Source organism: Canis lupus, chromosome 18 (genome assembly GCF_011100685.1).
Source record: "Canis lupus familiaris isolate Mischka breed German Shepherd chromosome 18, alternate assembly UU_Cfam_GSD_1.0, whole genome shotgun sequence".
Taxonomy (NCBI): Eukaryota; Metazoa; Chordata; class Mammalia; order Carnivora; family Canidae; genus Canis; species Canis lupus.
In genome coordinates, this window is record NC_049239.1 from 38,604,255 (window position 1) to 38,628,067 (window position 23,813).

Here is a 23,813-nt window from a genome sequence, read left to right on the forward strand (position 1 = left end):
TGCAAGTTGGAATTTTGCTTGAGGAAGTGAATTAGGATTAAGTTTAAGACACAAAAGACAAATGATTAAGAAAATAAAGAACCGCAAATTTTTATGAAAGCCTTGACAAGTTTTCACAGAAAAGAGGCATACATCTGGACCTAGATGCCCGAATTCCCCTAAAAGATTCTTGTATTTGTCATCCCAACAAACATCTATGATAAACCTTCTATTTGCCAGGCTCTGGCCCTGGGACTAAAAGGATGGGTAATTCACAGTCTGTGCCCTCGGTGCGTTCACAAACCAGAGAGAGAAACTGACACAAAAATAATTTTAAGTGATTTGTAAGACTGGATAAACAAAGACAATATTTAGCCAATAATTAATGTCATTAGATTTTAGAATACATAAAGATTTTGCGCAAAGCACAGTCAACTGAACTTTATACTATTCTTGTGCTTTTGTGTTAGCCGTACCTGAAAAAAGCCAATTTGTGGCCTTATGAATAAATTAACAGAAATCCCTGCCACCTAAATGGAGGTAACACAAATGCAAGAGAAATGTTTAGAAAAACAAACTGAAAAAAAATCCACACATGGTGGTAGGCATGACTTGTAAAACCTGATTCAGGGAGGAGGCTGGTGGGATGGCGTAACTGGGTGACGGGCACTAAGGAAGGCATTGATGGGATGAGCACTGAGTGTTATACTATATGTTGGCTAATTTAATTTAAATAAAACATTTTTAAAATAAAAATTAAAAAATAAAATAAAGATGCCTGGGCTTTTAAGAGACCTTTACCGTAATTCATAAAGATGGAAATGTGGATAACTATCGACAATACGAAATAGAAAAATTAATTGCTCTAATAAACATAAGCACATACAAAAAAAGCCTAATGCATAAAGAGTCAGCAGATATGCATTAATTTATTTACTAAACAAGTAAGTTCTGAGTACCTAGTGAGAGTCAAAAGCAAAACAGGACAGTATCATTGCTTTCCTGGCTTTTCCTTCACAGAGGAGGCGACAGACAGGGAATGTATGAATAAATAAATGATGGCCATACTATGATGTAGCAAGAAGGCCTGTGATAAAAAGTGAAGGAGGGTCAGAGGGTAGACAGTGACCCTGCATGGACTAGCTAACTATTTGAGATGGAAAGGAGAGGAGTTGGGGGAGGCCTTTCTTAGGAATCTGAGTAGAGAACTGAAGAAAATAAGAGAGTGAGCCATGAGAAGATCTGGGTAAACACAGTCCAGGAAAAGGGAAGAGTAGGCGAGAAAGATCCTGCTGCAGGAACAGGGTGGCACCCTCACAGAACAGTGAGCCAGGTGGACTAGGGGGATGAGGGAGGTAAACAGTCATGGTGGTAGCTCGGGACCCAACTTGGCTGAACCGTTTCAGGCCATGGAGAAGATTTTGGGGTTTTTTTGTTTTTGTTTTTTAATTTAAATTCAATTTGCCAACATACAGTAGTATAACACTCAGTGCTCGTCCCATCAAGTGCCCTCCTTAGTGCCCATCACCCAGTCACCCCATCCCCCACCCAACTCCCCTTCTGCAACCATTTGTTTTGTTTCCCAGAGTTAGGAGTCTCCCATGGTTTGTCTTCCTCTCTGATTTTTCCCAACTCAGTTTCCCCTCCTTTCCTTATGGCCCCTTGCACTATTTCTTATATTCCATATATGAGTGGGACCATATGATGATTGTCTTTCTCTGCTTGAGTTATTTCACTCAGCATAATACCCTCCAGTTCCATCCACGTGGATGTAAATGATAGGTATTCATCCTTTCTGATGGTTGAGAAGACTTTGAATTTTATTTAAATATTCTCTGTATTTGATCCATGGAACTGGGTGAAATTACCTAGGGGCGACTACAGAGAGACAGAGAAAGACCTATGACCAAGCCCTGCATGACTCTAACATTTAGAAATATGGATCCAGCACAGAAGTCAGAGAAGCAGGAGCTGGGGAGGCAGGAAACTAGAATAAAGTCAAGTCAGGAAGACTGAGGAAGAAAGTGAAAATTCTTCCAAGAAAAAAGAGGGATCATCTGTTTCAAATATCACAGAAGCCAAACCATCAGCTATTTGATCTTCCTTTGTGATCTGCTCATCACCCCGGGGCAGCAGTCATCCCCAGCAACCTGTCTACCAGTCCCGCAACCTCAGAATCCAATCCACATGGACTCCTAACTCTGGGAAATGAACAAGGGGTAGTGGAAGGGGGAGGTGGGCAGGGGGATGGGTTGACCGGGTGACGGGCACTGAGGAGGGCACTTGACGGGATGAGCACTGGGTGTTATTGTTATACTATATGTTGGCAAATCAAACTCCAATAAAAAAAAAAAAAAGAAGAACAATCCACATGGAAACCACCGCCCGCACAACACTTTCCCAGAAGATGAAAACATCTCAAATTTCTTCTTTGTTCCCATTTTCCTTCCATTGCTTATGCCTTTCTCTCTTTATTCTCCTTTTAATAGAGGAATTTAGATGACTCAGAAGTACAATCTCCTTTTAAAACTGGCATATGGCTTTAGGCAATACCATCTGTGATCTTTTTAACCAACCAAGAATGCTCAGGAACATCTTCTACTTTTTTTTTTTATAATAAAAGCAATACTATATTGTAACCAAGTACAGTTGATCTTAAAAATACAAGAATCGCCTAACATTCCAAAAGCAATCAATGTAATCTACCTATTAATAAGCACAAAATAGGAGATCCTGGGTGGCTCAGTGGTTGAGCGTCTATCTTTGGCTCAGGTCATAATCCCAGGGTCCTCGCAGGGAGCCTGCTTCTCCCTCTGCCTGTGTCTCTGCCTATCTCTCTGTGTCTCTCATGAATAAGTAAATAAAAATCTTTTTTAAAAAAAGCACAAAATTAAACTATATGATCATCCTAGTGAATAAGAAAAATCTTCTGACAAAATTCAAAATCCATTAATAATTAAAAAAAAAAACTCTCACAAACTAGGAATCAAAGGGAACTCCCTTAAGCTGACAAAAAGTATCTATGAAAACCCTACATAGTGATTGGTGAAAGTTTCTCCTATAATCAACAATAGGAGAGGAACGTGCCATCTCATAATTTCTATTCAGCACTGTATTGGAAAGGAAATAAGTCAGGCAGAGAAAGACAAACACTGTATGATCTCACTTGTATGTGGAATCTAAGAAAACCAAACACAGAAGCAGAGATTGGATTTGATAGATGACAGATAGGTGATAGATGATAGATAAAAATAATTAAATACATATTAAATGGTAAAAAAATAACAATTGGTCAGTGTTTGGAAAGAAATATTGAATTCTTAAGCCATTACTGAAGATTGACAAGAAAGACATGAAGGCAAGGTCGGTGACTGCTTAGAGGCACCATACTGAGGAACTACGAACTACGTATTGGAAGCAACAGAAATCCAGATGCTTCTGAAATGATTTTCTCCAACCTGAGAATTGGAGCCTGGGAGGGACAGAAGGGGAAATTCCCAAAGAATATCATCTGGGAGCACACTCTTTGGAGTGAGACTTGAGATAAGGTACTCTCTGGTCAGCTGCTCCTTGCTGCAGAACTTGGGCAGGTTGTATCACCTGTTTGGCTTCTGTATCCTCCTTTTTGCTAAATGAGATCAATCAGAATGACTTTCCATTCAAGTTGTTAGGACTAAAGTAAATCATTCACATAAAGCTTTTAGCATAGTGCCCAGCATTAATTTGTGTATTTAAGTGTATGTTCCTTTAAGAGCCAAGTTAAAAAAAAAAATTAGTGAACTCCACTTCTGGAGGTGTCTGGACCCAAGGCTGATCTCAGCCCAGAAGAGAGGTTCCAGAGAGCTCTGAAATGAAGAGGCCCGCAGATGCCCACTGGGCTGTGAACCCTGGGACAATCACCATAATCACACTAATTAATGTTTACAGAACTTCACCCAGCACCTTCCTGTTGCCCACATGCACCGAGTTGCCATGAGAATAAATGTGATACACATAAAACCAGGCTCAGAGTAAATGCTCAATAAGTTTTATTTCACAGTTGAGAAAACAGACTGACAGGCCCTCACTAATCTGAAGTCATACAGCTGTGAAGTGACAGCCTGGACACTTTGGTGCCAAACCCTGAGATGTCCTACAACACGAACGCCTCTATCCCTTGCCACAGAAGCTGAGGTGTCAGAGGAACATTTGCATGGCAGTTAATGTTGGAAAAACAGCCCCCAAGAGGCACTCTGTGGGGTTGTTTTACCCATTCTGCAGCTTCTAAGTGATTTGTGCAAAAACACATATAAAGACTGGCGTGTAAACTCAAATCTCTTGGCTCCCAGGGCAATTTTTCCTCTATATCTTCTCCTAAACATGCCCAGCCAACTCTTTTCTAAAAGTTTTGTCCTGTAGGTCCTTAAAATGAAAATTCCTAAAGCTCAAGAAGCTGCCATTTATTTAACGTACACACGTCATTTGCTCATATACGACAACAGGCCCACGCACACACACACATACAGACACCTGCTCTCACATCATGCAATACTAGCACATCAGGGCTGCAAAATAAATATGTTGACTGCCTGATACCTTTACAGATTGGACCTGTATCTTTTCTTTTTATGATAAAAGAAAAAATAAATGTGCAATAACAATAAATTCCAGATTGAGTGACTGAAGATTGTAGAAGCAGACCGTATATGGCAAGTAAGAGCTCAGGCTCCACTGGGCTGGAAGCCCCATTCAACCACTTGCTTCCTGTCCTGGGGAAAATTACTCAGCCTCACTGAATCTCTGGTGCCTCCTCTCCCTACAAAACAGAGCTAAGCCTCCCCATGTCGTGGTGAGAGGTCAGAAAATTCCTGCAGCACACATCACAATTCCTAGAAGGTGGTAACTGTCTGAAAAATGTTAGTTACTATATATAATTTTTTATTATTAGTCAAAATCCACAGAAACATTAAGAAGGAAACAATGAAAAAATAAATGATGGGATTTGGAAAAATCCCTTTGGATCAAAACAGAGGTTGCCTTTGTAGACAGCTTTTGGATTTGCCAAATATTTTTACTTCACTCATTAAGTAAATGCTGTGTACAGCATTCAACAGATATTAGCAAATAAGACAGACATGGTCCATGCATTGGATCCTCAAGAATCTAGTCCTATAAAGTAGGTAAACACACTTGGCAGATAAAAACAAACAAACAAACTGAGAACTAAGGAGGTTGGACACAAAGGTTGACTCTGGAACCTGAGAGTCATGTATTTATTCAACACATATTTACTGGGTGCCTTTTACGTGCTTACTAAGTGCTGTCCTAGGTGCTGTGCTAGGTGCTTGGCTAGGCACTGCACACCACAGAAATGAATCTCACAGATAAAAATGCTTCGCCTCATGTAGTCTACTTTTTAATTGTTGAGACTGAGACAACATCGAATATGCAGCATATAGTATATCAGATGGTGGCAAGTATTTCATAGAATAAGAAGTCATGAAGTGGAGAGGGGAAGTTCGGGTGCAATTTTAAGTAGAGTTGCCTGGGAAAGTTTCCCCAAGTAGGTGCTACTTAAGGATAGGATGGAGAAACGAAGGAACGACATATTTGGCAAGAGTCCATCTAGGTCCTTCCAGAAGCCTTTGGCCTGTTCAGAGCTTTCCTAAACGCCTCCTTCACTTCCTTATTCCTCAGACTATAGATGAAGGGGTTCAGCAGAGGGGTCACCACTGTGTAGAGCACTGACACCACTCGGTCTCCCTCGGAGGGCTGGTCTTCGTTACCTCGCAGGTACATGAAGATGAGGGTGCCGAAGAAGAGGGACACAGCCGTGAGGTGAGAGGCGCAGGTAGAGAAGGTCTTGGCCCGGCCCCCCGCAGAGGGGATCCTCATGATGGCCACAACAATAAACAGGTAGGACACCAAGATCGCCACCACACAAATAGGCATGACAAAGATGGCAAACACAACAATGACCACCTCCTGGGTGTAGCTGTCCCCACAGGTCAGCTTTAACAGAGGGGGAAGGTCACAGAAAATAAAGTCAATCTCGTTGTCCCCGCAGAAGGAGAGGGAGAAGGCTGTGACTGTTCGAACAAGGGCGCTGGAGAAACCAGCCCCATAAGCCCCAGCCACGAAGCCCCAGCGCGCCTTCTCGGTCATGATGGTGACATACAGCAGGGGCCGGCACACGGCCACGTAGCGGTCATAGGCCATGAGAGCCAGCAGGTAGCAGTCGATGGAAGCAAAGAAGGTGAAGAGGAAGAACTGAGCGGCGCAGCAGGTGTAGGACAGCGCTGCCCCCCGCTGCAGCAGCACCGCCAGCATCTGCGGCACGATGGTGGACGAGTAGCAGATGTCCACGAAGGACAGGTGGCCGAGGAGGAAGTACATCGGGGTGTGCAGCCGGCCATCCACTCGGATCAGAAGGACCATCCCCGCGTTCCCCAACAAGGTGATGACATAAAAACCCAAAAACAGCAGGAAGAGAGGAAGCCCCCACTCAGGATGCTCGCTGAATGCAGTGAGGAAGAACTCGGTCACGATGGTGTGGTTCCTCCTGGCCATGTGCCTGCGGAGGACTGACAGGAGAGGCAGGTGAGGGGGCTGGAGGCAAGTGCAAGTCATCACAAGTAAGAAAGCTTTAACCAGGGTATCTGAGGGGAGGCACCAGACTCGAACAAAGTTTGGGGTCTAACTGGAAATGGACAAAGCAGAGCTCACTATAAGGTAAGATAAAAAGTCGGGCACCTGGGTGGCTCAGTAGGTGAGGCATCCAACTCTTGGTTTTGGCTCAGGTCATGATTTCAGCTGCAAGAGCTCGGGCCCCACGTCCTCTGGGCTTGGTTCTGGTAGGTGGGGGGAGTGGAGTCTGCTTAAGATTCTCTCTCTCCCTCTGCTCCTCCCCCACTTCTCTTCCTCTCTAAAAAACAATAAAATAAAAAGTGATGAATGCTTCGATTACACTAAGAATGGACAGCAAGCGATTCCCTGACTTACAAGTCAGCTCTTGTATTTGCAACCCTGTCCCCAATTAGCTGTTTGATCTTAAACAAGGCACTTAACCTCTCTGAACCTCAATTTCCTCTTCTGCCAGAGGGGGATCATAATATCTGCCCTACTTACCAGATGAGGTTAATGCATAGATTAAAACAGATGCAAAAGTGCATTGGAAAGCTAAAAGCACTGCATGCATATATGGTAGCTATTTAAAATTTTAAATGAATGTTTTAAGGAAGGAAAATTTATATTCTACGAACAAAGGAGCATGAACCAAAAAAAAAGTTTAAAAAGCCCATTAGCAATCAGCAATGGGCTCCGCTTGTAGGAATATTTCTATTCTCAGTCTAAAAGCAGGCATGTTTAACAAATAGCTATTATCCTAATTAGGGGTGGCTGGCTTATTAAGGGTTTTTCGCTTGTTGTTTTTTGTAAGTACTAGCAATAACCTTGGAAGCAAAACAACCACCATAAGCTCCTTTCAGCACCTAACAAAACACAGTAAGCACTATCTGGTTGCTCTCACCATCCTGGAAAACAGCAGTAGTGTGATAATAGCACCCAAATTTGAAAGCAGAAATATTTCTGCACTCTGGTGTCTTAGGCTTGTTAGAGGAGTCTCAGCTAATGGATGTGAAGTCCTTAGGGTTCTAGAACAGGGATGTAAAGGAGGACTTTGATTCTATTTGATTACCTGATGCACCAGCGGCCAGGCCAATATGGAGCAGAGCCATTAGCAAAAATAGCAAAGGAAAGAAGTTAGATCTGGAAGCTGAAGGCTGGGCACGGACCATCATCACCTGAATCTCTCTTTGTTAATGCCTTCCTCCTTCATGTAGCATTACCTCTGCCGGCAACCTACCGATCCAGAGGAAACCTGTGTTCTAGATCACCCACACAAGATGTGTGACCCTAAGCAAGTCACTTTTCCTTTCTGAACTTCATTTACCTTGTCTGTGTTCCCTTTCAATAAACAATGATACAGCATGAGTCCATAATCATAGCAACCAAGGTGAGGTGAGGTGGCTTCCAGACCTATTTGTCCTCACTTCATGGAGTCTCTCTCTTTCCTCTCACCTTTGGCAAAATAATAAATCCCTGACACTAGAGCTTCCTGGGACTTTGTCAGACTCAGATGACATAACAGGTCTAGAGGGGCTAGCCTTTCTTGCTGAGCTTCTGATCCAGGAGTAAACCTTGCTGGCGGTGCTTCCTATATTCACTGCCCCAGCATCATGCCTGAATTGGTCCCTGAGGGGAGTCTCCAGGGAAAGGCAATTTATCCTCATGTGACTTCTAGCGAGGTGTCTAAGATCTTTGAGGATGTCTCTCTAATTTCCAACTCCAAAACCCACATCCCACGTCCTGCTGTCACTCAGCAGCATCCAATGGGGCTGGTTCCTGGTCTTGCCACATTTCTGCTTTGTGCCAAAAGGAATGTGCTTTTTTGAAGGTTTCCTATATCTCAGTTGGGAATTTTGTCAAGGGATTTGCCCACTGCCACTCTAGCCAGCTCTGACCTGATCCCAAAAGGAGACTGTTTTGTAAGTGTAAGCTTTTACTTTCCATCACCAAGAATTGGTGACTCTGAAAGTTCACTGTTTGGCAGAAACAGAATCATGCAAATGGGGAGTCACGAGAAAAATTGTTGGGGAGGCAGATGTGTGAGTGGTAAACAAACTTCTACCAGGCAAACAGCAAATTCTTTATGGTGATTGAGCTCTCCTCCATAGTACTGGTTCTCAAACTGGTCCTCCTGGTGCATAAGAATTGCCCAGGGAATTTATTTAAAACATGAATACTATCATCCCACCTCCAGAAATTCTGATAGAGTGCCTCTGCTGCCATGGGGAGCAGACTTCTACATTGTTAACAGGCATCCCAGGTGGTTCCAGGGAGGAAAATACTTTTACTGTTCTCACAGGTTTGAAAATCCCTGCAGACTGTATCGCCCATGTGGAAATTCATATAGCATAGCAGCATATTAAATGATCCATGAGGTCCTATAATTAAGAAACTTTGCCAATGCAGGGCACCTGGGGGGCTAGTCAGTTAAGCATCTGACTCTTGGTTTCAGCTCAGGTCATGTTCTTGTGGGTTGCGAGATTGGCCCCACCTTGTGCTCTGTGCTCAGTGCTCAGCAGGGAGTCTGCTTGGGGGTTCTCTCCTTCTGCTCCCCCCATGCACACATGTGCCCTCTCTCTCTGGAGTGAATAAATAAATCTTTATTTTAAAAAGGAGAAGAAACCTTGCCAACATTCTTAACCCACTGTTTCCCAAAAATATTTGACCACAGAACCTTGTTTTCACTGAGAGCAGATTAGCAACTTTGCAGAATTTGAGTTCCCAGGGATGGATGCGCCTTATGCATTACAGCTCTGAAAAAGTTCAGCAGTTGACCAAATGCCAAACAGCAAAGCCATAATCATTCCAAGAAAAGGCATCTCCTGATGACTCATCATCTCGAAATCTGGCTCCATTAAGTCTCTGCAGACTGGCTGCCCCAAGAGCAATGGCTCCTACTGTGAAAGACTTTGGGAGGGGGTCAGGCAGGCAGTAGCATCCTTCCAGACAGATTCCTCGGGAGCTTTTTAAAAAAGACTTATCTTTCAGTTCTGAAGAGGGTCCAATGGCTGATCTCCTGCAGCCACTTCTTCCCCAGGAGAAATAGGCTGCTGAGACCATCAGAACCCTACTTTCAGGAAGCTATGGTACAATTTTAAACTACCATCAGATAATTAGTAAGACTTTAGTCATCATGAGGCCAGCCTCAGGAAGCAGAATGGACCTCAAAGACTGTAGACCCAAATGTCACACTTGTGAATATTGGGGTCTATATAATACAGTAGGGGAAGTTTAGAGGTATGTTGCTGAGAACTACAGATATGACCAACTTGTCTCCTGATTTACAAATTCAGGGCTTGGTGGTAGCTGAACCAAAATGTGAAAGGGAAATCCAGTAGAATAATAATAGCCCAATAAAAGACCATGTAAGTGGCTTACTATAAGCCAGCTGACTCTTCTATGATGATAAATGATGATGATGATAGATAGATAGATAGATAGATAGATAGATAGATAGATAGATAGATAGATAGATAATTAGGTAAAAAGAAAGATAGATGAATTAGCTGATTGAATCCATGCAACAACTCCATGAGTTAGGTACGGTTACAATCCTCATTTTAAGGGGATAAGAACCTGTAGGCAGACAGTTGAAGCAGATCATCAATACTGCCAAAGTGAGGGGCAGAGCCAGAGTTTGAATCCAAGCAGTCTGGCTCCAGAATGCCTACTCTTAACCTCTATACTCTATTGCAAACCCTCATGAGGATGTCTCTGAACCCCATATTTGGGGTCTTTATATTCTTTCTAGCCTTTTAGAAAAGAAGGACTGGCCCTAGAATGGGACCTATATTGCAGAGTAAGCAGATTATCATAGAAAATTCTGAGAGTACTTGGCCAGGCAGTATCACAGCCCCAGAGAAAGGATGGACTCAGCATTGCCCTCAACCCCATATGACCTCACCCTTCTAAGGGCAGATGATTGGATGAGGAGAAAACTTGACCTGAGCTCATCGCAGGAATAATCCTTTCTTCCTCCAAAAGGCTCTTTTCTTGAACTACTTTAAGTGGGTATCTGTTTCTTGTGGCTAAGGAGTCACATCTCACAATCTGCAGGAGGTGTTAAGAAGACAAGTTTGGGTGTAAGGAGGACATGTCTTCAGTATTTACCCTGGGATCCATCTCTGTTATCTTCCACCACCCATGGTGGATCTCATGCCAGTAATTCAAGGTTAAGGACTCCTGTGGGCCCATAAATTTACTTTGGAAGCACTTATCCTGATGTGACAGTTCATCATTGTTTTCCCCACCCTCGCTTTACATATTGTGGAACTGCCAGATTTTTAGAGGATCCCATAAGATCTAGAACTACAGGGGACATTAGAAGTTAAATGGCCTGAGCTTTCCAATTTATAGGCAAACAGGCTGCAGTCCCCAAATGGGAAGATAGTCAGTGGTTGGATTAGTTCATTTGATTTCCAACCATAACTTTTCAAGGCCGAACTGGATAATTGGCACCTTACCCAGTGCCTCCTTACTTCTCCCAAATACAGAAAAAGCCCCAAATAAAGATGACCAGATAATCAAGTGAGTTTTTCATGATTCAGTTCTAATTCTTAAAAATGCATTATCTGCCCTTCCTAAACCCTGGTACAAGTCTCTGCCACTGCTTCCTTGATAGTTGTCTCAAAGTTTTCTTGGAGCTTCTATATCTGAACTTCCCAAAATGGTGGAGTTAGAACTTTAGGGATCTAGTCAAGCTCCTCATAAATGTGGAGAATGAGATCCTAAAAGTCATTCTGGGCTTCTCGATGAAGTCTTTCTTCTCAGTGGTAAGCCACAGAAGCCCAGCACCTAACATGGCTGAAACACACAAATGAATTCACTTCAAGACTCTTAAAATCTTGGGAAGTGAAGAGGAGGGTGCAGCTAAACATTAGGAACAACTGGGACTGGTAACTCTCATGAAAACAAAAATTTCTCTAGTGTCCATAATGGTCTCTGACTATCAGCTTTAGTTTTTCCCAACCCAACTTCTTCCACAAAGTAGAAAAAAAATGGCCAATGGTTATGTCCACCCTTCACATGCCCCAGCTTTTCCACCACAGAAAAGATGAAAATCACTTTTTCTGGTGCCAAGTTAAAAAAAAAAATTCTAAGGAAGGCCTCAGACGTCATATGGCCAAGGGACAAGGTACCAGGATTGGCCTAATGTTGGTCAGGTGCCTACCTCAGGGCCAGTCAGTGGAATCCAGAAAGATGGGCTCTACAGAGAAGCAGAAGTGCTCATGTGAACTCAGGGTCAGATTCCCAGATAAGAGGGGATGCTAGTCTGCTTCTAAGCACCAACTTGGGGAAGCAAGAGGCATTAGAGCTGGAAGCAGATGTGTCGCTGTTGTTTAAACAGTTCATGTTTATATCCTCCCGACAGATCTAACTACCATCAACAGAGCATTGGAAAGACAATTGCTGTTTGATGATGTCTTTAAGCTTGACATCCTGACCACCTAAGGCCCATGCAAAGTGTGCAGAGTTCATCTCTGGCCACTCCACCTTCCTTGGTTTGAGGCCCAGTCCCACACTTCTCCATTACTTAGGTTCGGGTGCTCACTCATCCTAACCTTTGCTCAGGGAGGGCTCCCTATCAAACAAAGTGGGTGGTGATGCATTATGTGGGTCCTCTCCTCAAATACTTTATACTTTAATAGGGTTAAAGGCCAGATATATAGAATGTCAGACCACAGAGGGGCTCTTAGAATTCTCATATTCCAGCCTCTCCCCAATTTTTCAGGTGGAGAAATTGAGGTACAGAATTGGGAATTCCCTTATGGAAGGACACAGAGCTAGTTAGTGACAGTCACCACCCAGCATTCTTTCTATCAGGCTCTGGTCCCCAGAAAAGAAAGCCACACAAGCTGATTTTAAGCAAAGGAATGGAAAGCAAAGAAAGGGGATCAAGAGGGAATCATGCCCCTTCTTGATTTCTTGCAAATTATGCCTTATTGCTCATGTCTACTGCAATCAATGTATGGTAATATCTACTAATTGGGGCTGCCCCTAGAAGAGCTATGGTTTTTCTTTCTCCACCTCCTGGACCAAGCAGTGTGGTCCCCAGGACCTCTCTTTCAGGTCTGAAGCAAAAAAGGCTGGGAGAGTCTCCTGAAGCCACCAGAGAGCCCATGATACCAATAAGTCCCTTCTTTGAGAGCTCCTGGAGGACCCGGCTTCCTTCCTTCATGAAGGAAACCATGTTCTGGCAGGCACTTGAGGAGGGTTAGGGGAGGCATCCAGCTGAGTTCCAGGCAGGAGACCAGGAGAGTGTAGGTAGAGTATTATACTCACCATCCCCTTATTGAGCTGGATATCCAACATCTCTCCAGAAGACCTTTTTTTATTACCCTTTTAGGTATTACAGCCACATTCAGAACCTTCCCACAGATGGTATTTTCTGGTCTGAATAGCATAGTATGCTCTATGAAGATTTTTGAATGATTTAATCAACTATATATTTTTTATTAAAACAGGACTTTTAAAGTTAAAATATCTCAACAAAAAGAATCACAGTTTGTTTTATTTGAATGACTTCAACACAAGATGTAGCAAGATGTAAGAAAATACCAACACTTATTTACAACCAGGTAACCTTCATGTTATCAACTACTCTTTTTTTTTAATTTTTATTTATTTATGATAGTCACACAGAGAGAGAGAGAGGCAGAAACATAGGCAGAGGGAGAAGCAGGCTCCATGCACCGGGAGCCTGACATGGGATTCGATCCCGGGTCTCCAGGATTGTGCCCTGAGCCAAAGGCAGGCGCTAAACCGCTGCGCCACCCAGGGATCCCCAACTACTCTTTTAAAATATCTAATGTAGGGGTGCCCGGGTGGCTCAGTTAGTGAACCATCTGACTCTTGATCTCAGCTCAGGTCTTGAGCTCAGGGTCAGGGGTTCAAGCCCCTCATTGGGCTCCACACTGGGAGGGGAGCCTGCTTTTAAAAAATAAGTAAACAAAATAAAAATACCTAGTTTAACTCTGTCTGTACTTCTTTTTTTTTTTTTAAAGAATTTGTTTGTTTATTTATAGAGACACAGAGAGAGAATGAGAGGCAGAGACACAGGCAGAGGGAGAAGCAGGCCCCACGCAGAGAGCCCGACGCGGGACTCGATCCGGGGTCTCCAAGATCACGCCCCAGGCTGCAGGCGGCGCCAAACCGCTGCGCCACCGGGGCTGCCCTCTGTCTGTACTTCTATACATATGTGGATACCTCAAGATATTTTTTTTAATTTAAATTCAATTAGGCAACATATAGTACATCATTAGTTTCAGAGGTAGAGGTCAGTGATTCATTAGTTGCATATAACACCCAGTGCTCATCACATCACGTGTCATTCTTAATGCCCATCACCCAGTTACATTTTTCTTGACCGTCCCTGAGCTCTCCATATAGAGTAAAAAGTGTATGACATCCCCTATACAACACTGGGGCTTTATGGCCACTAGTTCCTACAGACAGTTCAGTTGGCCCCTTCCTCTTAAACAGCAGCCTTCAACTACCTGCTTAGAATTCCCCCTGCTTAGAAGGAGTTGTCTCCTTAGGCCTGGCAGCTCATTCTCTTAGCATTTACTTTCAATTCATGGTGTGCTCCATGCCTTCCAGAAGATTCCAAGAGAGCAGATAGCTATTTGGCATACTGCTCTTATTCATACAGATCCCATGTTGTCTCTTCAATCAGGAGGAAACTTCGCATAACTGATCTGAGCTTTCTAAGCCCTTCCTTAACCTTTGCCACCACCTATAACACAGTTGACATGGAAGCTATCTATCAACCATCCCTCTTGTGGAGCTGTAGATTTTCAACCTGGGCTTTCATAACCAGACAAACCACCATTAAATGGATCAAGTATTTCTTATGACAATTATAATATATATTTTAAATCATCCTGTCCTCTAGAAATACACATAACATCTTTGAAGATTTTAATGTGTTTTATTTTACTGCAGGTGATCTTAAATTGAGTATCCTTTGTACAAGTTCACCCTGGATCTTCAACTTTTCATTTAGCTGCTTCTTCCAATTTAAAATCCTGCTACTGGTATTCTCTGCTTTTCAAAAGTTCACGTTGCCCCCCTTTGCTTTTACAAAAGACCTGTTTTTGGCTAACTGAAAGAAATCCAAAGAGCATTTTCCCTTTTACAAAAAATGACAAAAGGCTAAAATAATGTTCAGCAGACACCCCGAAGAGCCAGAGCAGCCCCACTAAGCTTCCTCCCCAGGAACTATACTCAGCTGCTCAGCATCAAGCCACCATAACTCTGAACTGTGTCTGTGAGCATCTGTGCTTTATCTCAACTTATTCTGCATATCTATTAGCAAGATATGTCCTAAGGTATCAGAAAAGCCTAGGAGAGGTTATTTTGGTGATCTGGAAATGCTCAAAAAATTTTCCATATAAACTAGTGGTAATTGCTTCTTTGCTTTATGCCAATTTTGGCTTAAGAAAGGTTTCATAACAAAAAAAAGAAAGAAAGAAAGAAAAGAAAGGTTTCATAGGAGGCCCTACTTTCAGATACCACGGCAGAGCTATACTGGAATCCCAGGTATGACACTGCATTTTTGGCTGGCTGAGTTTGGAATCATCCCTCGTTTGCAAGATACCGTCACCTCCCTTTTCTCTTCCATGATGGTTTACATCATTCATATGCCTGGGATCTTGTCTTTTGATATCCAAGGGACAGGGAGAAAAGGAGTTTGACTTCCAGGAATAAGGGTCAATATAATAACAGAAAATGAGATGTGAGTGGCCTGTTCCTCTTAGTGCCTTGATTGAGCACCTGTGAGTTAGAGAAGTGAAGATCAAGACCAACAGACTCTGAAAGCCTTCAGACACAGGTTGAGCTATTACAGACACAGGCATCCGATGCAGGATAACCCTCCAGCCCACCTGTGTGTGGAATGCAGCAGTGCTTTGCCTCCCTGAGATCAAAAACTGTAAGGACGTAAAGTCTATATTGATGATATACACACTGCAGATACTCTCGTGGGCAGTGGGAATGGTATCAATTCACAAAATGGATTCTCAGCAAATAATATGACATGTGGGGGCTGGAACAGGTGGGGAAGAAGGAAGAACAGGATATACTTCCAGTGGTAATCAGAATTGACAGGCATGTCATCCTAGGCAATTTTTTGGTGATTCCTGTCAGGCACTCCTATAAACTACTGCAAGAGTCTGAAGAAGACTTTGAGCAGGGTCAGCTTTATTAACTGGACCATCGAACTACTACTTTAATCATTAAACATGAATGCAATCTAAATGTTGAATCCTAATTGATGACATAATTCTGAAGTGTATCGGAGTGAAGAGTACTGATACTGATATCAGCAACTCACTGAGAAATGCATTTTTAAAATAAGATGAATTGGAGGACGAATTAGTGGATGGGTAAATGAATATCTGTGATAAAGCAAATATAACAATATACTGGCAATAGCAGAATCTAAGTATTTGGGTATAAACAGCTCACTATGCATTATTTTCAACATTTCTATATGATAGAGATCTTTCATAGGAAAGTCTGCAACAACTGCCATCTTGTTTTATAGTCACAGACCTGTCATGTGCCACATCTGGATTACCCAGGATTTAACTGCACATCCATTTGTCATTTGGCCTGGAAGTAAGAGCTCTTCTCCCAATCTTCTTGCAGGTAGCCTCTTCCTTTTCTTCTCTTTTCTCTCTGGAACTAAAAGTTCTGGTTCCTTTTTATACCTTGTACCATGACACATCTATTTAAACATTGAGCGTGCCATGAATAATGAACGTCCAGAACACTGGCACTGCAGAAGACATGATTCTCAGGATTTTCCAAGTTGGAAATGATCAGTACAACTCAGCTCTTTTGAGAACTTTCCTCAGGGCCTCCTTCACTTCCTTATTCCTCATGCTATAAATGAGGGGGTTCAACATGGGGATCACTGTTGTGTAGAACACAGACACCACCCGATCCTCCTGTGAAGAGTGGCCAGAGTTATCTCTGAGGTACATGAAGATGAGGGTGCCGAAGAAGAGGGACACAGTCGTGAGGTGAGAGGCGCAGGTAGAGAAGGTCTTGGCCCGGCCTCCAGCTGAGGGGATCCTCATGATGGCCACAACAATAAACAGGTAGGACACCAAGATCGCCACCATGCAGGCAGGGATGACAAAGATGGCAAACACAACAATGACCACCTCCTGGGTATAGCTGTCCCCACAGGTCAGCTTTAACAGAGGAGGAAGGTCACAGAAAATAAAGTCAATCTCGTTGTCCCCGCAGAAGGAGAGGGAGAAGGCTGTGATTGTTCGAACAAAGGCACTGGAGAAACCAGCCCCATAAGCCCCAGCCACGAACCCCCAGCGCGCCTTCTCGGTCATGATGGTGACATACAGCAGGGGCCGGCACACGGCCACGTAGCGGTCATAGGCCATGAGGGCCAGCAGGTAGCAGTCAATGGAGCCAAAGAAGGTGAAGAGGAAGAACTGAGCAGCGCAGCAGGTGTAGGACAACGCTGCCCCCCGCTGCAGCAGCACCGCCAGCATCTGCGGCACAATGGTGGACGAGTAGCAGATGTCCACGAAGGACAGGTGGCCGAGGAGGAAGTACATCGGGGTGTGCAGCCGGCCATCCACTCGGATCAGAAGGACCATCCCCGCGTTCCCCAGCAGGCTGATGACATAAATGGATAGAAACAGGAGGAAGAGAGGAAGTCCCCACTCAGGACAGTCGGTAAATGCAATAAGGAGGAATTCGCTCACCAAGGTGACATTCTTCTCTGCCATGGAGCTGGAGGTGCCTGATGCAGCTAAGGACGAGAAGCCAGGTCAGAAGCTATAAATAGGACTGACCTGATTTCTAGCTTATGTTCATTTAGCCAGTGTTATGGGCGAAATGTGCCACCTGCTGTGTGGGACTTCAGAGATGACTGGTCTTGGCTCCTGCCTTCAAGGGGATTCTGAGAGACAGAGTCATCATATATGTCAAGAAAGCCATGCATGTGAACATTTCAGAAGAGGATTGCACCTTTATTGCTAGTCAGCTGTGAGCTCCTGTGAGTCAAATGACCATTTAAAAAATCTTTTTAAATATTTTATTTAAATTCAATTTGCCAACATATAGTATAATACCCAGTGCTCATCTCATCAAGTGTCCGCCTTAGTACCCATCACCCAGTGACCCGCTCCCTCATCCACCTCCCCTTCTGCAACCCTTTATTTGTTTCCCAGAGTTAGGAGTCTCTCATGGTTTGTCTTCCTCTCTAATTTTTCCCCATTCAGTTTCCCTCCTTTCCCTTATGGTTGGTCCCTTTCACTATTTCTTATATTCCACATATGAGTGAAACCATATGATGATTGTCCTTCTCCGATTGACTTATTTCACTCAGCATAATACTGTCCTTAACCAAAATTTCCCAGTCACTCCAATAGGGGCTGATACATCCTGTCTACCAGGAGAGTATCTATCTCAGGGCTTTGTTGCTTTTTCTCTAAAACCACAGTTCTTCTCTTAGTTCAAACCCTCGTCATCTCTTGCCTGGATCAAAACCACAGCAGTGCAACTAACAGCTCTCTCTGCCTTCAGACACACTCCTTGCCAAATCTTGCTCTTCATTGCAGCCAGAGTAATCTTTCTAAGACTGTAATTAGATCACGCCTTACTCCCCTGTTAAAATCCAGCTCTGGTAGCCCATCACAGGTAGTACAGGATGTTCTGCAGACCCCTCAGCATGTCAGGGAAAACCCTCCACAGGGTCCTCCCTCCCTACTTCCCTGGGCCCCTTGCTTACCTCTTACAGATCACACCTGGGGCCACACCCCATCCTCTCACACGACTCTTCAGCCACACTGGATCATTTGCAGCTTCTCTAATCCCCATGTTCTCTCTCATCCCTATGCCTTCTACAGGCCACCTCTTCTGGCAAAACACCTTATATTTCCCATCCCCAGGGTCAGATCATACATCTCACAAAAAAAGTCTCTCTTGAGTCTGTCTTCATTGGGTCTAATATGCCTTTGTAGAATAAATGAAGTTGTCAAATAAGATATAAAGTACCTTGCAAAGGGAAAGGCTCTATACAAATGTTCAAGTGATTATTTTCATTTTCTGAAAATGTTTAAAAGCAAAAAAAAAAAAATGTCATGAAAACCAATCAACATTCACAGAGATCTTAAGCCATGCTTAGGCTTCATCTTCCATTCTCAACCTAACAAGGAGCTTCCTTAACAGAAAGCCACTGACTTAATCAGAGCCTCTTAGTTTGCCAAAAATTTATTTTATAAGAACTGATATTGTCCTTAATAATAGAAACACAGAGATAGAAACTATTCTAAATGGGGGCACCTGGATGGCTCAGTTGTTAAGCGTCTGACTCATGATTTTGGCTCGGGTCATGATTTCAGTCAGGGTCATGGGATCAAACCCCACATGGGATGCCCCACTCAGCAAGGATTCTGCTTGAGATTCTCTCTCCCTCTCCTTCTGCCCCTCCTCTCTCTCTCTCTCTCTCTCTCAAATAAAAAAAATACATATTTTTTTAAATGAAAGAATTATTCTAAATTATTTCAGTATTAACTCATCTAATCCCCATGACCACTTTCCAAAGTAGGAACTTTTATTATCCTCGTCTTACAGATGAATCTGGAAACAGATCAAAGGAGATGATGTCACATGCCCAACACTACACAGCCAGTAAATAAAACTGTCATTAAGAAGAACGCTGCACACAGAAGCACTATGTGTATCATTACTGGGCTTTGCACACATTACATGTCTGCTCCTCTGGCCCAACTGGACATGCAGTGATAGCTGCACAGCAGTCAACTCCTTTCCAAAAGCTGATGGGGACTTTTTGTGCTAACGGACAGAAAGTCCTTGGCAGAGTTGCAATGCAGCAAGATAAAGAAGATATTTGATCATCTTTAAAGCATTAGATCTTGGCAGCTAGTTGAACTGATGTACTGGGGCGGGGGGAGGGGAGCGGGGGGGTAGAATTATAAATAAAAGAAATTGGATCTGGGGATCTAAACTGAGCATGAACCAAGAAAACTGGATCTGTTCTCTCCCTTGAAGCTCACTCCACCTTTACCTGGCCAGCCCTCTTCTCTCTACGTCCTAAGAGGTCATTAGTCTTCCACGGCTCAGAGCATCCTACAGGTATAGGGGAAAGACTACCACTCTGGCAGCAGGAGGCCTGAGTGGTTCCTGCCCTCCCATACCTGCTCAACTATGATGATGAGCAGGTGACTTAATCTCTTAGGGCCTCAGTGTCCTTTCCCCCCCCACACACACTCCACTCACACACAAAACAGTGAATCAACCTAGGAACAATCATGTCGTAGCTATCCCAATGTCAGTGCCTCGTCTTCAACCACCTTGCAAGTTTTGATCTGTCAAGAACTCTCTTCTCTCTGCCCTCAACCTGTTTTCTTAATCTGGGAAATCTTGTTAAAAGGAATATCTCACCCTGGTTTTTGTTCAGTTGTAGGCTGGAATAGAAGAAGCTGGAGACCAGCCTCTTTCTGTGGGCTCTTGGCTCTAACACAATGCCCTTTAGGAGAAGACACTAATAGTTGGTATAAAAGCTCTAAAGTCTCCAGTCGGTGGCTAAAGTGGTGTCTAAGGAAAGGCAATTATTGCTCACGTGGATTTTTAATGAGGCTCCTGGTCTCAGTCCCAGCCCCCAAAGCCCTGTGACATGCCCACTGCACGAGGGATAAAAGTCCTGCATCCTGGTTCTGCACAGTGCCCTGAGGAGTGAGACGCCTCTAGTCTAACTTCTCCAGTCAGAACCATGTCAGAAATCCTGCCCATTGCTACCCTTGTCATAGTGGCCATATCCTACAAGAAGGGTGTTTTTAAACAGAAGGTTTTCATCTGCATAACCCAGAAGCACAAGCCCAGGAAGACCTCAGAAGACACGTTGTATCTTCTAAATTTGCCCTCCCTAGGGGTGGAATGTTTCATTAAGTGTCAGGCTCTCACTCTCCCTCTTACTCACTCTCTCTCTTAAAAGCAAATAAAACCATGGGGAAAAACAACAGCCTAGTATATTGCCCAGAGGAGAAACTGGCAAGTTCTTTCTGTTGGCATGGCCAGCAATCTGCATCTTTGACACTGTAATATTGTTTAAACCCCAAATTCATAAGCATTTTGCCAAGTCACTGAATTTCAATACATTTTAGTTCAGAAAAAGAAATAAGAGTAGCGGGAGGGAGCAAAATAATTGTTCTCTTTGACAGGAGAAGAGAAAAAAAATCACCACATAGTTCATTAACCCATTACTGTGCTAAGAATTCTTTAAAAAGAGCATGAGATACAAAATGAAACAGACCTCTCCAAAAGAGAAAACACATGCCTCTCCACAAGGAATGTGCAATCTAACAGATAATCATCCATCTGACAAGGTTACAAGCACTAAACTCTTAATTAAGGGGATGTACACAAGGTGTCATGGGGATTCAGTGTAAATCAAGATTACTTATAGGGGGAACAGATCAGGGAGGACTTCCGAGGAGGCGATAGTTTGGACAGAGGTAGGGGGGCAGGGATGATGGGCAAAACTCTTCAGGAAAGGAGCCAATGTGAGGAAATTTCCAGGGTCAGAACAGCCTGGGATAATGGGGTGGTACAAGACAGGTCCAGGACTCAGGTGAGGTGAGTAAGGCACTCATCTTGTATGCAAAAGTTAAGGTGGTACTGAAAACAGTAAACAAGGTATACAATAATGTAAGATAATTAAAAAGTCAAAATTAACGCAAAAATAAAATCTAGGGGGAGCAAAATATCAAGCTTTCAAATAAAGACAGCAGTATCATTGATTGTCCTTCTGCCTCCATGTCTAATGGCTTAACCCAGCAATGGGACTAGGAGGTGAGCTTGAAAAAGAAGGGCAAGACCAAGAGCTTCCAGGAACAGGTTTAACAAGTGCTTTTTAATCATCTGGATGTATTCCACTTCTTTTCTCTCTGCCCTCCACTTAGGAAAAGAACATGAAGGGAGGTCAATTTAATTAAGATCTAATCCTTGCAGAGAGGATCCTCATTTCAAAGCCTTCTCTTTATCTCTCCTCACTAGAGCCCATGGATTGAGAGATAATTTCTCATTTGTATCAATGAGGAAAAAAGGACAAGAGGAGTCCAAGGTCATTAGTTAAGTGGCGAGTGGACTAGAAATTTGGTCTGGCCCATGCATACTGGTTGCTAATGGTCTCTGCCCAGACCACAGCCTGAACTGCCCAAGAGGACATTGTTTTATGACATTTCCCTGCCCAACACACACACATGCACATATACACCAAAGCTCATTGGGTGAAAAGGTGAATCCTCTGGGCTACGCTGTATTAACAAATTACCTTAAAATCACAATGGCTTTGCACACCATCTGTTCATGTTTGCCCATAGAAAATCCAGGTTAGATAAGTTGTCCTCCATCTGATAGCTATGATGTTTGAAAGAGGTAGGCACCTGGGGGGGCTCTGTCAGTTAAGCATCTAGGACTCTTGATTTCAGCTCAGCTCATGATCCCAGGGTCGTGACATCAAGCACTCAGTTGGGCTCTCTGCTCAGTGTGGAGTCTGCTTGAGATCCTCTCCCTCTGCCCCATCCCCACTTGTGCTGTCTCTCCCAATCTGAAAAAAAAAAAAAGAAAAAGAAAGAAAGAAAGAAAGAAAGAAAGAAAGAAAGAAAGAAAGAAAGAAAGAAAGAAAGAAAGAAAGAAAGAAAGAAAAAAAGAATGTTAATGCAGGGGATGAGCAGGGAAATGTCATCATACAGTATATCACTAAAAACCAGGCCCCTGGAAGTGGTCTGCCTCACTCCCCTCCACATCCCCAGGGACCAGAATCCAGTCATCCAGTCACATGGCTTCTGCAGGGGATGCTAGAATATGTGCAGAAACACATAGATATTTGTGCAAACAAATGTATGGGTTAAAATCTCTGCCACGTCCTATGTTTTTTGTGCAGAACAAACTCTAGAACTAGCCTCCCCCCACCATGTTTCCAAGGACACTCAAGGGCTCACTATTGCCCTCTGTTTTCCTGCATCCACTAAAGCATTGTTGACATGCATGCTCACTTCAATGACTGTTCACCCTTCCCAGAGCCACATCACACCAAGCATAGAGCTTGGCCTTTTTCCGTATTCCTTCATTCTCTAAAGCAAAATTAACATGATGTTTATTTGGGCAACTGATTGACTTTTAATAAAGATGTTGTAGAAAATGTAAGAGGTTCCTGGTACTAGACAGAAGGGGGAGGGGGATTCCTCAGCTATTCCCATCACAGGGAATTTATCACTGGCTGCTCCTCACCGTTGCCTTAAGGCTACCTGTTCCCAAAAAGACCCAAAGATTTCTCTGCTCAGATAATCTATTATTTATATTTCTCTTCTCCTGTTCCCCAGTCTTCCAAATTCCTACGCAACCCAATCCACTGGAAGAAGACTCAAAATTGTTGAGCCCCACATCAGGGTCCCTGCGCAATGGGAAGCCTGCTTCTCCCTCTCCCACTTGAGCTCTCTGTCACTCTCTCATTCTCTCAAATAAATAATTGAAATCTTTTTTAAAAATTCCAGTTAGTTAACATATAGTGTGATATCAGTTTCAGGTGTACAGTGTAGTGATTCATCACTTACATACAACACCCAGTGCTTATAACAAGTCCCCTCCTTAATGCCCATCACCCACTTAACCCATCCCCCACCCACCACCTCTCCAATAATCCTCAGTGTGTTCTCTATAGTTAAGTGTCTTTTTTGTGGTTTGACTCTCCTTTCCCCCCTATGTTCATATGTTTTTGTTTTGTTTTTTAAATTCCACAAGAGTGAAATTATATGGTAGTTGTCTTTCTCTGATTTTTTTCACTTTACATAATACTCTCTAGCCTCATCCACATCATTGTAAATGGCAAGATTTCATTATGTTGATGGCTGAATAATATTCCGAGATTATATATATATATATATATATATATATATATATATATATATATCCCATGTCTTCTTTATCCATTTATCAGACAATGGACATTTGGGCTCTTTCCATAGTTTAGCTATTGTTGATAAAGCCACTATAAACATTCAAGGTGCATGTGTCCCTTTGAATCAGTATTTTTGTATCTTTTGGGTAAATACCTAGTAGGGCAATTGCTGGATTGTAGGAGAGCTCTATTTTTAACTTTCTGAGGAACTTCCACCCTGTTTTCCAGAGTGGCTGCACCAGTTTGCATTCCCACCAGCAGTGCAAGAGGGTTT

At 43.2% G+C, this 23,813-nt stretch overlaps 2 protein-coding genes across 2 annotated transcripts; both read right to left on the bottom strand.

Annotated features, from left to right (window-relative positions):
* Window positions 1–5,260: 5,260 nt before the first annotated feature.
* Window positions 5,261–22,053, bottom strand: OR9Q3 (olfactory receptor family 9 subfamily Q member 3). The gene is made up of 3 exons (XM_038563196.1): window positions 21,914–22,053; window positions 6,712–6,883; window positions 5,261–6,542 (listed from the first exon to the last, which is right to left on the bottom strand). Exons 2-3 carry the CDS (start codon window positions 6,734–6,736, stop codon window positions 5,584–5,586), a joined length of 984 nt encoding a protein of 327 aa, XP_038419124.1. The 5' UTR covers window positions 6,737–6,883; window positions 21,914–22,053; the 3' UTR covers window positions 5,261–5,583.
* On the bottom strand, window positions 16,410–17,345 carry OR9Q4 (olfactory receptor family 9 subfamily Q member 4). Its single transcript, NM_001388592.1, has one exon. The coding sequence runs from the start codon at window positions 17,343–17,345 to the stop codon at window positions 16,410–16,412; it is 936 nt and encodes a 311-aa protein (NP_001375521.1).
* Window positions 22,054–23,813: the final 1,760 nt, after the last annotated feature.